This window comes from Kogia breviceps, chromosome X (assembly GCF_026419965.1).
Source record: "Kogia breviceps isolate mKogBre1 chromosome X, mKogBre1 haplotype 1, whole genome shotgun sequence".
Taxonomy (NCBI): domain Eukaryota; kingdom Metazoa; phylum Chordata; class Mammalia; order Artiodactyla; family Physeteridae; genus Kogia; species Kogia breviceps.
In genome coordinates, this window is record NC_081330.1 from 133,781,490 (window position 1) to 133,794,748 (window position 13,259).

Sequence of the window (13,259 nt, forward strand, 5' to 3'; positions counted from 1 at the left end):
GCTATGCGGCTGCTTCCCACTAGCTCTCTGTTTTACATTTGGTGGTGTATATATGTCCAAGCCACTCTCTCACTTCGTCCCAGCTTACCCTTACCCCTCCCCGTGTCCTCAAGTCCATTCTCCAGTAGGTCTGTGTCGTTATTCCTGTCTTACCCCTAGGTTCTTCATGACCTTTTTTTTTTTTCTTAGATTCCATATATATGTGTTAGCATACGGTATTTGTATAACCTTCCTAGACTGGACCAGGAAGAAATAGAAAATGTGAACACACCAATCACAAGTAATGAAATTGAAACTGTCATTAAAAATCTTCCAACAAACAAAAGTCCAGGACCAGAAAGCTTCACAGGCGAATTCTATCAAACATTTAGAGAAGAGCTAACACCTATCCTTCTCAAACTCTTCCAAAAAATTGCAGAGGAAGGAAAACTCCCAAACTCATTCTATGAGGCCACCATCACCCTGATACCAAAACCAGATAAAGATATCACAAAAAAAGGAAACTACAGGCCAATATCACTGATGAACATAGATGCAAAAATCCTCAACAAAATACTAGCAAAGAGAATCCAACAGCACATTAAAAGAATCATACACCATGATCAAGTGGGGTTTATTCCAGGAATGCAAGGATGCTTCAGTATACGCGAATCAATCAACATGATGCACCATATCAACAAACTGAAGGAGAAAAACCATATGATCATCTCAATAGATGCAGAGAAAGCTTTCGACAAAATTCAACACCCATTTATGATAAAAAAAAAAACCCTGCAGAAAGTAGGCATAGAGGGAACTATCCTCAACATAATAAAGGCCATATATGACAAACCCACAGCCAGCATCGTTCTCGACGGTGAAAAACTGAAACCATTTCCACTAAGATCAGGAACAAGACAAGGTTGCCCACTCTCACCACTCTTATTCAACAGAGTTTTGGAAGTTCTAGCCACAGCAATCAGAGAAGAAAAAGAAATAAAAGGAATCCGTGTTGTACTTTGTGGCCCAATTCTCGACGCCAGCGAACGAATTCTCCGGAAATTGTCACGCCCGAAAATCTCAGGTAAACAGCTCAGTGGAGAGGGAAGGAAAGACAGGGGCAGGGACACAGGGAAGCATCCTCCTGGCTCCCTGGGGTTGTACTGTCTCAGCACAGACGTCTTAAAGGGAACGGGGAGGCTGTCATCACGGCAGGCCTCATCAAGGGGACACCTGCTTGCAAACACTCCTGGAAGCCTTCCCTCCGTGATGAATTTCTAGAGACGACGGGTCGACCGAGCAGGTGGCAGGGATGCTGAGGCAGGGGCGCCCCCTGCTGTCCGTCGGGACACCTGCTCACTCCCACCTGGGATGCGGCTTCCCGGATAGGACACCTGTGTCCTCCAACTCCCCGCCACCTCTACCTGTGCAGGTTCCTCTCACCTAGTGGGGTGGGGTCACCTGCTTTCAGTTCTCGCAGGGGCTCAGCTCTTCAGGGCAGCTCAGCGACCCCCGCTACCTTGTCTGTGGCCCCTTCCCCACTGCTGGGACGGCTCCTCCCTCTAGGTGCCCTCCCCTGGGGGCCCTGAGCCAGCCTCCTTGGGGGACAGTGGTTCGCAGGCTCTTGTCTCCCCCTGTGCTCTGGCTGCACGGAGGAGACTGGGTGTGCCCTGCCCCACGAGTGCGTTCCCTGCCCCCATCTGCAAGTACGCCCAGCTGGAGCCCACCTCACACCTGCGAAGGAGGGGAAGCTCCAGGGGCCAGACGGGGTCACCCACCCCCATGCCACCCTTCCACCTTCCTGCTGCTTCCCCCAAGGCAGGTAGCAGGAATCCTCGCTTCCGCTCCCGGTGGGGGGGGGCGGGTGGAACTGTCTGTCCCCTGTTCTCGGTCCTCTGTCTGCACGGGTTACCTGCCCGTCCTCCAAAGCCAGCAGCTCCCTTCTCCGGCCTGGGTCATTCCGTCTGCACTGAGGGGAATGTGCCTACAGTTCTTTAGAGGGGATTTGTTTTAACGATGGAAAAAAGACACAACATCAACTTGACCTTTTTTAAGTGTACAGCTCAGTGGTCTTGACTATATTCGCGTTGTACAACCATCCCCAGCGCCGTCTCCAGATCTCTTCCATCTGCCCAGACTGAGACTGTCCCCGTTAAGCACCCACTCCCCAGCGCCAGGCACCCACCCTCCTACCCTCCGCCTATATGGATTTGACTCCCCTAGGGACCTCATATAACTGGAAACCTACACAATTTCTCCTTCTGAGGCTGCCTCGTGTCATGGAGCCTCACGTCCTCAAGGTCCATCGCGTTGTGGCCTGCGTCAGAATGTCCCTCCTTTTTTAGGACTGAGTAATATTCCACTGAGTGGATGGACTCCATTCTGTGTGTCCATCACCCATGCATGAACATTTACATTTACGGACGTTTACAGTCCATATTTTGGCCGTTGTGAATAACGCTGCAGTGAACGTGGGTGTGCAAATACCTCTCCGAGTTCCTGCTCTCGGTTCTCTTGGGTAAATACTCAAAAGGCTGCATCCTGTGGTAGTTCGGTGTTTAACTATTTGAGAAACCTCCCTTCTGTCCTCTGCAGCGGCCACACCATTTTACATTCCCACCAACACTGCACAGGTGTTCACGTTTCTCTACCTCCTCACCAACACTTGTTATTTTCTGGGGTCTTTTTTGATGGTAGCCATCCTGAGAGATGTGAAGCTGTTTATGATTAATTTTAGAATCTATTTTCCCAGCTGAAGTCTCCTATACTAATTAGGTTTTGATTTGCTGGTAGCTTAATGACTTGGGTGGCGGGTCAGGTGTCTGGAGGATGGTTTTACTATTAATGACAAATTTTTAAAGCAATTGCTGCTTTTCCAAAGCTAACCATTTTGTAGCCATGTCCATCTATAGGCATCATGAAGATCACTTATTATTCTAAAAAGTAAAATAATGTTCACTGCGGCTCTATTCACAATATAGCCGGGACATGGAAGCAACCTAAATATCCATCGACAGAGGAATGGACAAAGAAGGTGTGGTGCACATATACACAATGGAATATGACTCAGCCATAAACGAGAATGAAATCATGCCATTTGCAGCAACGTGGATGAACCTAGAGACTGTCATACTAGGTGAAGTCAGTCAGAAGGAGAAAAATATCATATGATGTCACTTATCTATGGAATCTAAAATGGCACAGGGACATCCCTGGCGGTCCAGCGGTTAAGACTCCGCTCTCCCAGTGCAGGCAGCCCGGGGTTCGATCCCCGGTCGGGGAACTAGATCCTGCACGCTGCAACTAAAGATCCCGTGTGCCACAACTGAGACCCGGCACAGCCAAATAAATACATACATAAATAAATATTTTTTTTACAAAAACCCTGCTATACGGATTTACATTTGTTAAGGAATCACATTAGAAAATTTAAAATAAACGGTGCCAAGGTATTGTCTAGCTGAGGATGGCCCTTTGAAATTCTGATAACGTCCGAATAAGATCCGTTTGTACAGCCTGGCACCGAGGAAGCTACTTGCTTCCTTCCTGTATGGGGTCAGCACCTTGGAGATCATAGATGAGACATTCTTACAGCGTGGACTCGGCCAAGGGGAGTCCCCAAGGGAGGGGGATGCACCCCCCGCCCCAGATCTCGAAGACCAAGGGAAAGAGCTGCTCAGTTTGGGGAGAAGAACCCAGGAAAAACGTGCTAGGCAGCAGCCCCTTCTCACCCATCGGCTGACGCCCCCTCCCCGAAATCAGGCAGTTACAGAGCCGGGCAGGTGTCAGTCACATGGACACGGGGCAGCCCAGAGATGAACCACAGTGGATCTGGAGGACCCCGTAAGCCATCTCCAGCAGTTTCATCACGAGCATCTCCACGGGGCAGGGCTTGGGGGTGACAGTCGCACCCCGGTTCGTCGTTCCCAGCAGGACAGACTCCGCTCCTTCGTAAACGTCTCCCTGCGTGCATTTGCACAGGCGCGGCAAGTCCACTTCTGCACACTGCGCCCCAGGGGTCCCAGGAGATCCTAGGCGTGGAAGCTTTGTAAAAGAGGAGCGTTCGGGGTGTGCTTGCTACCGTCTCCCTTCAATACCGTCTTTCCCTTCAAGGCTTTTCCCATAGACACAGTCGTTCTGCAGGAGTGAAAAGAACCAGAAATGCACATTTTTCTTTTAATCTTTAAAAAATATTTATTTATTTATATGGCCGCGCTGGGTCTTAGTTTGCAGCAGGTGGAATCGTCACTGCGGTGTGTGGGATCCAGTTTCCTGACCAGGGATCGAACCCGAGCCCCCTGCCTTGGGTGCCCGGAGTCTAAACCGCTGGGCCGCCAGGGAAGTCCCTTTCTAAAATATTTTAAATGACTTTCTATTGGAGTAGAGTTACTTCGCAATGCCGTGTTAGTTTCTGCTGTAAGGAACCGTTCACTTACGTGGACGGATGCATTCGGCCCGTGCACACAAAGGGGTTCTACTTTGTGCAGACTTGGAGCCCCAAGTGCGGGATGCAGGAGGCACTGCCGTGGCCCAGGCAGCAGCAGACACGTCCTTTGGGAAACGTTCATCAGTTCAGCGTACCTCGTCGGCCCCCTCAGAGAAACGAAGGAGAAGGGGTTTTCGTTTTCTGCGGCAACCTTGTACGAGAACTGTTTTTGTTTTTTTTTTTAATCCAAAGGGTTCATGCCGTGCTATGTGTTTCAGCAGCTTTTCTTCTAAACGAGCTGACCGGGGGCTTCCATATCACCGCTGACCACGCCAATTCTTTATTGGGGCAGAAAACCTCCAGAAGGAGGTAGTGCTTCCGGCAACGGCTCGAGGGCCCTGCTGCGAGAGATGCAGCCGGCGCTCCTGTACATTTTATCCCCCAGGCCCAGGGCGCCTCTCCACGGGACGGGGTGTAGGCGGGGGGCAGAGTCCCCTCCCTTACTTAGACCCTGGAGAATGATGCCTCTGTAATCGCCCTTCACGGGGGAAATGATGAAAAGGTACCTGTTTTCGGGAAACCTAACGTTTTCGGGGGCGAAGGCATAGAATGGGTGCGTCTTCTCCGTGTAGGGCTACCCCAGCCTCCTCTGGTTGGTGACTTCGCCTGGTCCGTGGAGCCAACGTCCATTAAACCGCCCAACCGCGCCATCTGCTGGCAGACAGGCATCCCGGTCCTGCGCCAAGCGGTCCGGCGTCGCCGTGGCAACAGGAGGATGTCTCCCTCCAAGGCTCCAGGCTGTCCTGAGAGGTACGTGGGAAGAAGCCAGAGCAGGTGATTCCCGGCGCCCTGGAGGGTCCTTCCTGCTGAGTCCGCCCGGCCCCTCGCCAGGCCACGGAGCTGGACCGACGCTGCGGAGCACAGTCTGGGACCGGCCGCTGGCTTTCCATCATCTTCTGAAGAAGGCCTTTCCAATACCTGTTTCTCTTCCTACCCCCAAGAAGACAGCGTGACCCTCCCAGAGCCCTCAGCTCAGGAGGACTCTTAAGAAGTCAACGGGGGCTTCCCTGGTGGCGCAGTGGTTGAGAATCCGCCTGCCGATTCAGGAGACACGGGTTTGCGCCCCGGTCTGGGAAGATCCCACATGCCGCGGAGCAACTAAGCCCGTGAGCCATGGCCGCTGAGCCTGCGCGTCCGGATCCTGTGCTCTGCAGCGGGAGAGGCCACAACAGTGAGAGGCCCGCATACTGAAAAAAAAAAAAAAAAAAAAAAAAAGAAGTCAACGCACCCCTAAGAGCCAGTCCTGTCGTCACGGCCACGAGGGTCGGAGAAGCTGCAGCGTGACCACATCCTAACCCGGTCTCTCTAGCCCAGCCCTGCGGGCACCGGGCGCTGCTGGGCCCCTCTCTGGCGTGGGGTACCCTGTGCACTGCGGGGTGTGGAGCGGCATCCCTGGGACCCAGTCACCAGCTGCCAGCAGCACCCTCCAGTCCGGCGTGACAGCCCAAGACGCCTGCAGACACTGCCAGGTGTGTCCCCAACGGGGGGCGGGGGGCAAAATCACCCCAGCTGAGAGGCACCGGTTGGACGTATGCAAAGAATCACAGGGCATTTAAGACAAACTTTAGAGATGACCCAGCCCCGTCTGTTCGATTTGAAGGGAGAGGGTGCACAGAAAGGAGGTGGCGTGCCGGAGGTCAGCTTCCTGCTGGGTAGAAATTCCGGACCCGCGAAGCCATGCTCCTCCTGTTTCCGAGGGCTGCCCCGGCTTCAGCATCGCCGATGGCTGGCCTTGCAGAGCTCTGGTCATGCAGAGGAATATGCAAACCGGCAGGTGCTGCGTTTGGATCTCAGGGACAAGGGCGGTCAGCGGCAACGTGACCGTGGATGCTGTGGGCAGCGGCCCCGGCGCCAGGTCCCTCCCGGGCGTGGCTTCACCCAGGAAACATGGCGGCATTATTTATTTACTTTTGTAATTTTTTTTTTTTTTTTTTAAAGAGCATAAACCAGCTCTCCTACAAGAGCTGGGGAGAAATATGTGTGAGGGGGTCAGATTACAAGCTGGACTTCTCCGCATGTACCTTTCATCAGCATTTGGTTTTTGAATCATGCAAATGCGTTAGTCCTCCAAGAATTAACACATAAAAAGCGAAGGCAAGGCCTAAACACTGGAAGCAAACCAAAGGCCACCTCCGGGCGACAACCATAGTTTCTGTGACCGTGGACGCAGCAATTCGTGGGTATTCTAAACAGAAGAACTGCAGACAAGCCACGGCGCCGCCTGGCAGTTCTCTTGTTTCTAGTAACCTCGGTTTTGCTCCTTTGGAATGACGTCATGTACACAGCAGGACAAGGCAAACAGGTACTATTGATGATCTTAGGAACAAGGCTCCAGGTGTGAGAAACCACACAGGGACAAAGTTAAAAAACCGAGTAACTGCCCGGGGATGTCCCTACGGACGGAAATGTAAATAATTCCGCTTGTTCGATCCGTTTCCGAGCTCTCTCCATGGAAGGGGCCTAGAAACACTGCCCTCCCAGCAACGGCAACTCCGGCTCTGAAAATGATTCCCCACTAACAGAACCACAGTTTCTGGGGCAAATGGACGATTCTGGAGAGGGAGAAGCAACTCCAGAGCCTGAGACCCGGTGGTGTCCCGAAAGCAAGGAAACCTTCAGCGGTCGCCTGGGACTGTGACCCCATCACGCACGGAGGCTGTGCCCACGCCCCCGTGGACCCTCAGGACGGTGACCTCACAGGACGCCGTCCCCACCTCACACAGCGGCTGTCTCCATCGTTCACTGGGACACGCTGCAGAATGGTTATCAAGGCCATCTTTCTGTCGGTTTCAATTACCGACGCGGAAGGAGGGCCATTTGGTTGCATTGACTCCCCTCACTTGTGACACGAACTCAGTCCCCGGCTTCCCGAGGAGAGCCCGCCAACCCTGCCCCGAGGTGACAGCACAGCGGCCCCCAGCCCTACCACATACGTGTCTTGCGGGCTTGATAGGCTCTCGCCGGCAGCTGTGGACACTTGTCACCCGTCCAGTCGCGCAGGACCCTGGCCAGGATGCACAGACCCGGCTCCGGAGGGCTGTCTGTAAAGAAATCTCCCGTGACCCAGGGCGAGTGCCCTGGGGTCAGCCTGCGTCTCCATCCCGTTGGACCACACCAACAGCCAGCAGGGAAAGGCCACCTGTATGGACCCAGCTTTCCCCAGATCTTCCCAGCTGGTGACCTTTCAACCAGCCCCTGAACAAAAAGAAATCTCGGTGAAGACAGGACCATTCCGAGCGCTGTCTGGGGGGCCCCTTTCCCTCCATCAGATCTGGACAATGGTTTTAGTTTTATTTTATTTCCGTGTAAACAGACAGCATCCTTTACGCCATGGATTTCAGGAGATCCCTGCCAATGGATCAGAAGCTCCATTCCGATGACTCAGACTGGACCAACAAGTTCCATACGTGTTTCCCTGACTCAGTAAAAATGCCCACGAGAGACTCTTACCTGTAGGTGCGGGACAACACTCAACTCTCCTACCATTCGTCCCGCAAGAAGGATCAACGTGGGAAGAGAGCTCGGACATCCCTGAGCCGTACAGGGTGACCTCAGCCGACTGTGTGGTCCAGACTCTGCAGATTCACGGGAATGGGGGAGGATGTCTTGGATGACATAGACGCTGTCCCCTGCATCACCTCTTCCTTGTGCTGAGTGTCCCAGGAAACGCGGACCCCAGAATATTCCCCCATGAGATAGGGCACGGAGAAGGAGCTTCCTCCCAATGGATTTTCTTCCCCTCAATGAAGAAAGACAGGGTTTTTTCTTGGAAAACTACGGCCCAAGGGCCAAATTCGGTCAGGTGTCTGTTTGCCTACAGCCTGGAGAGAATGCAGACCCAGGAATGAAGGTCGACATGCCTGCACCTTCTACCAGCTGCCCTTGGGGACCAATCGCAGACACCTCAACCGCAACAGCACATAATAAAGTGGTGTTTCACTTAATTCCCCCAACCTCCGAAGTCTGCTTCTTCACCCCATTTTTCACACGAGGCACCGAAGTAACACTGATCGTGTATCTCCAAGAAGTAGGAGGAAGACTCCCCGGGCGTGGGATTAGGGTTAAGATCAGGGTGAGGCACTGCCTCTGCGCACAAAATTTAAGGGGCCCCAAAACTTGGTCATTGAGATTCAATATATTTTAATACAATGGTTTTAGAAATCAACATTATGGACTTCCCTGGTGGCGCAGTGGTTAAGAACCCGCCTGCCAATGCAGGGGACACGGGTTCGAGCCCTGGTCCGGGAAGATCCCACATGCCGCGGAGCAGCTAAGCCCGTGCACCACAACTACTGAGCCTGAGAGCCACAACTACTGAAGCCTGTGCGCCTAGAGCCCGCGAGCCACAACTGCTGAGCCTGAGAGCCACAACTACTGAAGCCCGTGTGCCTAGAGCCCATGCTCTGCAACAAGAGAAGCCAGGGAGATGGGAAGCCCGTGCACCACAACGAAGAGTAGCCCCTGCTCGCCGCAACTAGAGAAAGCCCGCGTGCAGCAACGAAGACCCAGTGCTGCCAAAAACAAATAAAAATTAAAAAGAATTTTTTTAAAAAATCAGCATTAAGCCCCCCTACACCCCCCCAACAAATTCCTGATGGTCAAAATTTCAGAATTTTAAATATTTATTTTTATTTATTTATTCATTTAGGTTGCACGGGGTCTTAGTTGCAGCACGCAGGATCTTTAGTTGTGGCATGCGGACTTCTTAGTTGCAGCATGCATGCAGGGTCTAGTTCCCCCCGACCAGGGATCAAACCCACACCCTCTGCATTGGAAAATGAAGTCTTAACCACTGGACCGCCAGGGAAGTCCCGTGGAGGTGATTAAAAAAAAAACAAAACATAATAGCGGGGGACTTCCCTGGTGGTCCAGTGGTTAAGACTGCAGGCGGCACAGGTTCAATCCCCGGTCGGGAAGCTAAGATCCCACAAGCCATATGGTGTGGCCAAAAATAATAATCATCATCATAGTGAATTTACAGCAGATCTAAGAGTGGACGGAAATGATATCCCCACCTGGTGTTTTTCTTCTGAGCAAGCAGAAAAAAAGAACCACGAAAGGCCAGTTTCCTCCATAAATGGAGGTACAGGGCGTCTGCTGGTTAGACCGTAGTTCCTGGGACAGCCCATCTCTGGGAGCCGCATCCCACGTTTCCAATGCAAGAGGAAGTCCCTTCCAGCTCTTGGCAAAGCTGCTGTAGTCTCTGAGCCTTGGAAAGCCTGAGAAGCTTCTCAAGCTTCTGAGTCAGGAACTGACCCCTGATCCTACCTTCAACCCACGTCATTTACTGTCATTCATAAATGACCTGGATTTAGATACCTGTGTGGGTGCCCTGGGGCGGCCGCAAGAAATGGCCACAGACCAGGAAATCCATCCTCCCCCATCCTGGGGACCAGACGTCTGAGGTCAGGGTGTCCCAGGGCCGTGCTCCCTCCAGAGGCTCCAGGGGAGGGTCCTTCCCGCCTCTTCCAGCTTCTGGGGGCTCCAGGCGTCCCTGGGCTCGTGGCCGCCTCCCTCCCGTCTCTGCCTCTGTCTTCCCGGGGCTTCTCCTCTGTGTCTGGGTCTCTCCTCTCCTGTGTCTTAGAAGGACCCTGTCATTGGATGTAGGGCCACCCTCCTCCAGGAGGACCTCATCTCAGACCCTTCACTTCATCACATCTGCAAGGACCCTGTTTCATAATAAGGTCCCGTTCACAAATTCTAGGTGGACATGAACTTTGACGGGACACTGTTGAACCCAGTACAATACTCAAGAAAGCATTAATTGCAAGCAAACAATATACCCTCCCAGAGCTTTCCATCTGTCATGAATCACAGTTCTAGGTTGAGGGGGAGTATATCTGCAGGGTGGAGGAACCCACTCTGGCCACCCACTGCCACCGTCTCCCACGCCCTGCCGGGACGCATCTGTTTCCCCGTGGACACAGAGAGCACTTGGAAACCCACCTTCACAGAGGCCGATCCGTTCATCTTCCAGGAATGAGAAGTGCCTCTTTGCCGTCTGGACCACGTCTAGGATGTCAGACACAGTGACCTGAGACCCCGGGTACAGAGACATGCACGCCTCGGCCAGAGCCCCGGAACCACCTGCAAGCGGACACAGGGCGTGACAGGGTGGGGGGACCTGCGTGGTACCCACACTCTGGTCCCGGTAGTTACAGGCTCGCATACAAGCCCTGGAATCTAGGGGCTCTTCCTGGTTGGGCCGACCCGCATGCCAGCCTCCACACAGACTCTGACCTGCCTGTGTCCTCTCGTGCCAGGGCATCTGTCCACCCGAAGACAGACAACAGCCAAGCAGAGGAAGCCCTGGGCAAACGCTGGAGTGAGATGTACCCGTGGGTCCCTGTGGGAGACATTTCCCGGGGATGCCCCAGTGAGGAACAAGGGGGACCCTCCCAGACGCCATCGGCACGTACGCCCCAGGTCCTGGAGACCCTCCTGTCTTGTGCTTTCACGCCCAGCTGCTCCCGAGGCAGAGCAATTGCAAGTCTGCTCTTGCTTAGAGGAACCTGTTACCAGCGAACACGGCCAAGACACCCCTTGTGCACCAGAGGTGATTTTCTGAACCCTCACATCCCTATCCGAAGGGGGAGCCGTGCTCTCCGTGCCTGCTCTACGGGAAGGCAGCGCTGGGTCTGGGTGGGGCAGCAGGGTTTCCTGAAACCAGACCAAGGGGTGGTGCTCGCCGCTGCCGTTTCGACCTCAGCCGAGCCCCGCCTCCTTGTCCCGGCAGCCAGGGGGGATGACCACCCAGGCAGACCCGCGTCTGTTCTAAGAGCTGCCCAGTGTCCAACGCCCAGACACGGCTGGCCATCCTTCTCAGCCCGCCAGCATCCCAAGGGAGGAGTGACATCTGTCCCCCAGGACCCCGGTAAACTCTCCTGATCCTTGTAGGCTCACACGGTATTTTCCTCCACCAGGAAGGCAGCGTGAGAAGATTCTGCTCTCAGGGTTTCAGCAGACCACCCTCCAACCCCACCCAGAGGATTCTGACCGCTGTCCACACGGAGAACCACGTCTGTGACCCGTGCCCCCGTCCTGGGAGCCGCTGCTAGTCGGCTACAGTGAGGAGCTGGGACCGCGACAGCCTTCGGGAAGTGAAAGGAAGATGTTCGCCACTGTCCTCTCTGCGGTTTCCATCTCCTTCCCTCACTGGGTCCCAGGGAACGACTAAAACCCGGTGTCCTTGTGCACTGTCGGTGGACATGTAAATTGATGCAGCCACTACTGAGAACAGGAGGCAGGTTCCTCAGAAAACTACAAAATAGGGTTGCCGTATGACCTGGCAATTCCACTCTTGGGCATATATCCGGAGAAAACCATAATCTGAAAAGATCCCAAGATGCACCCCCAAAGTTCACGGCAGCACTGTCTCCGTGCAGGACGTGGAAGCACCCTAAGTGTCCACTGACAGAGGAATGGATAAAGAAGACGGGCTACATATACACAACGGAATACTACTCGGCCATGAAAAAGAACGGAATCATGCCATTTGCAGCAACGTGGACGGACCTGGAGATGATCATACTAAGTGAAGTAAGCCAGAGAAAGACAAATACCCTATGATATCACTTATGTGTGGAATCTAAAATCTGACACAAATGAGCTTATGTGTGAAACAGAAACAGACTCACAGACATAGAGAACAGACTTTTGGTTACCAAAGGGGAAAGGGGGGCGGCGAGGGATAAATTAGGAGTTTGGGATGGACAGATACACACACTACTCTATACAAAACAGACAAACAACGAGGACGTACTGTACAGCACAGGGACCTACATTCAATATCTTGTAACAACCCATAAGGGAAAAGAATCTGAAAAAGAATATATATATATATGTGTGTATAAAACTGAACCGCTCTGCTGTACTCCTGAAACTAACGCAACAGTGTGAATCAACTAGACTTCAATTTTTAAAATCCAAGCGTTCATACGCTCCCCGCACCGAGTTCCAAACCCAGCTCCAAGGTATGGGGCAGACACTCACCTCCGAGGTCACAGATGAGTGGGAAGGGTGACAGGTCAAAGGCAGCCACCACCCTCGGCCCTCCGAGCCTCCACTCGTCCTGCAGGCCCCGCACGGCTTGCAGCGTCTCGCCCTCGGACCCGGCGTGGGAAAGCACGCCCGTGAGAATCCGGAGAGGGCGTCGTGGGCACGGACATGGGGCGCCCTGTGCGGAGTCCCGCAGGTACAACGGCAAGCCCTGCGCCTGTGGACCGGAATCCGAGCTGCTGGACATGGGTGAGATCCAGGGTGTCAGGAGCCCCGGGTCAAGGCCCCACACACAGACAGACACCTGGCTCCCGGGGCCCGGGAGGACGGCTGGAAGGAATGGGTCCTCCTCTAGGAGCCTCGGTGGGAGGCCGCGTCTGTTGCAGCAAAAAAAAGAGAAATGAGACTCTTCTTTTCTGACAAACAAGGAAAATTAGGAAACAATGAACAGGCAAGGAAAACAGCCTAATCGGGCCTGAAAGAATTCAGCAGTCCTGGTTTTTCTTTAGCTGTTACCACTAGCAGACACTTGCAGCTAGGTGTGTCCTGCACGAAGCTAATTACACCTTGACTCCATATGAACTGTTCTCCGCACCTGGCATTCCTCTCCCCGTACACTCCCTTGCAACGTTCTTCAGTTCAGAAAGGTCACAGGCTGATAACCTCAAGAACACCAGGCCTCATTTCTGAGCCACCTGACGCCAGCTTTGGCCCTGAATTTGCGGAAGAAAAGAAAGGCAAGACCTTCCTTACTTTGAGCCTTATCACCTAGCCCAGACCACGAGCCCCAGCTGTA

The 13,259-nt window shown here is 53.4% G+C and overlaps 1 protein-coding gene and 1 long non-coding RNA gene across 2 annotated transcripts in view; both read right to left on the bottom strand.

Moving 5' to 3' along the window:
* The window catches only part of LOC136793403 (uncharacterized), a 341,429-nt gene that overhangs the window by 227,283 nt on the left and 100,887 nt on the right, over positions 1-13,259 (bottom strand). The window lies entirely within an intron of this gene.
* Positions 7,362-12,825, bottom strand: ASMT (acetylserotonin O-methyltransferase). Its single transcript, XM_067023354.1, has 3 exons — positions 12,458-12,825; positions 10,412-10,552; positions 7,362-7,506 (listed from the first exon to the last, which is right to left on the bottom strand). The coding sequence occupies exons 1-3, from the start codon at positions 12,708-12,710 to the stop codon at positions 7,388-7,390; spliced, it is 513 nt and encodes a 170-aa protein (XP_066879455.1). The 5' UTR covers positions 12,711-12,825; the 3' UTR covers positions 7,362-7,387.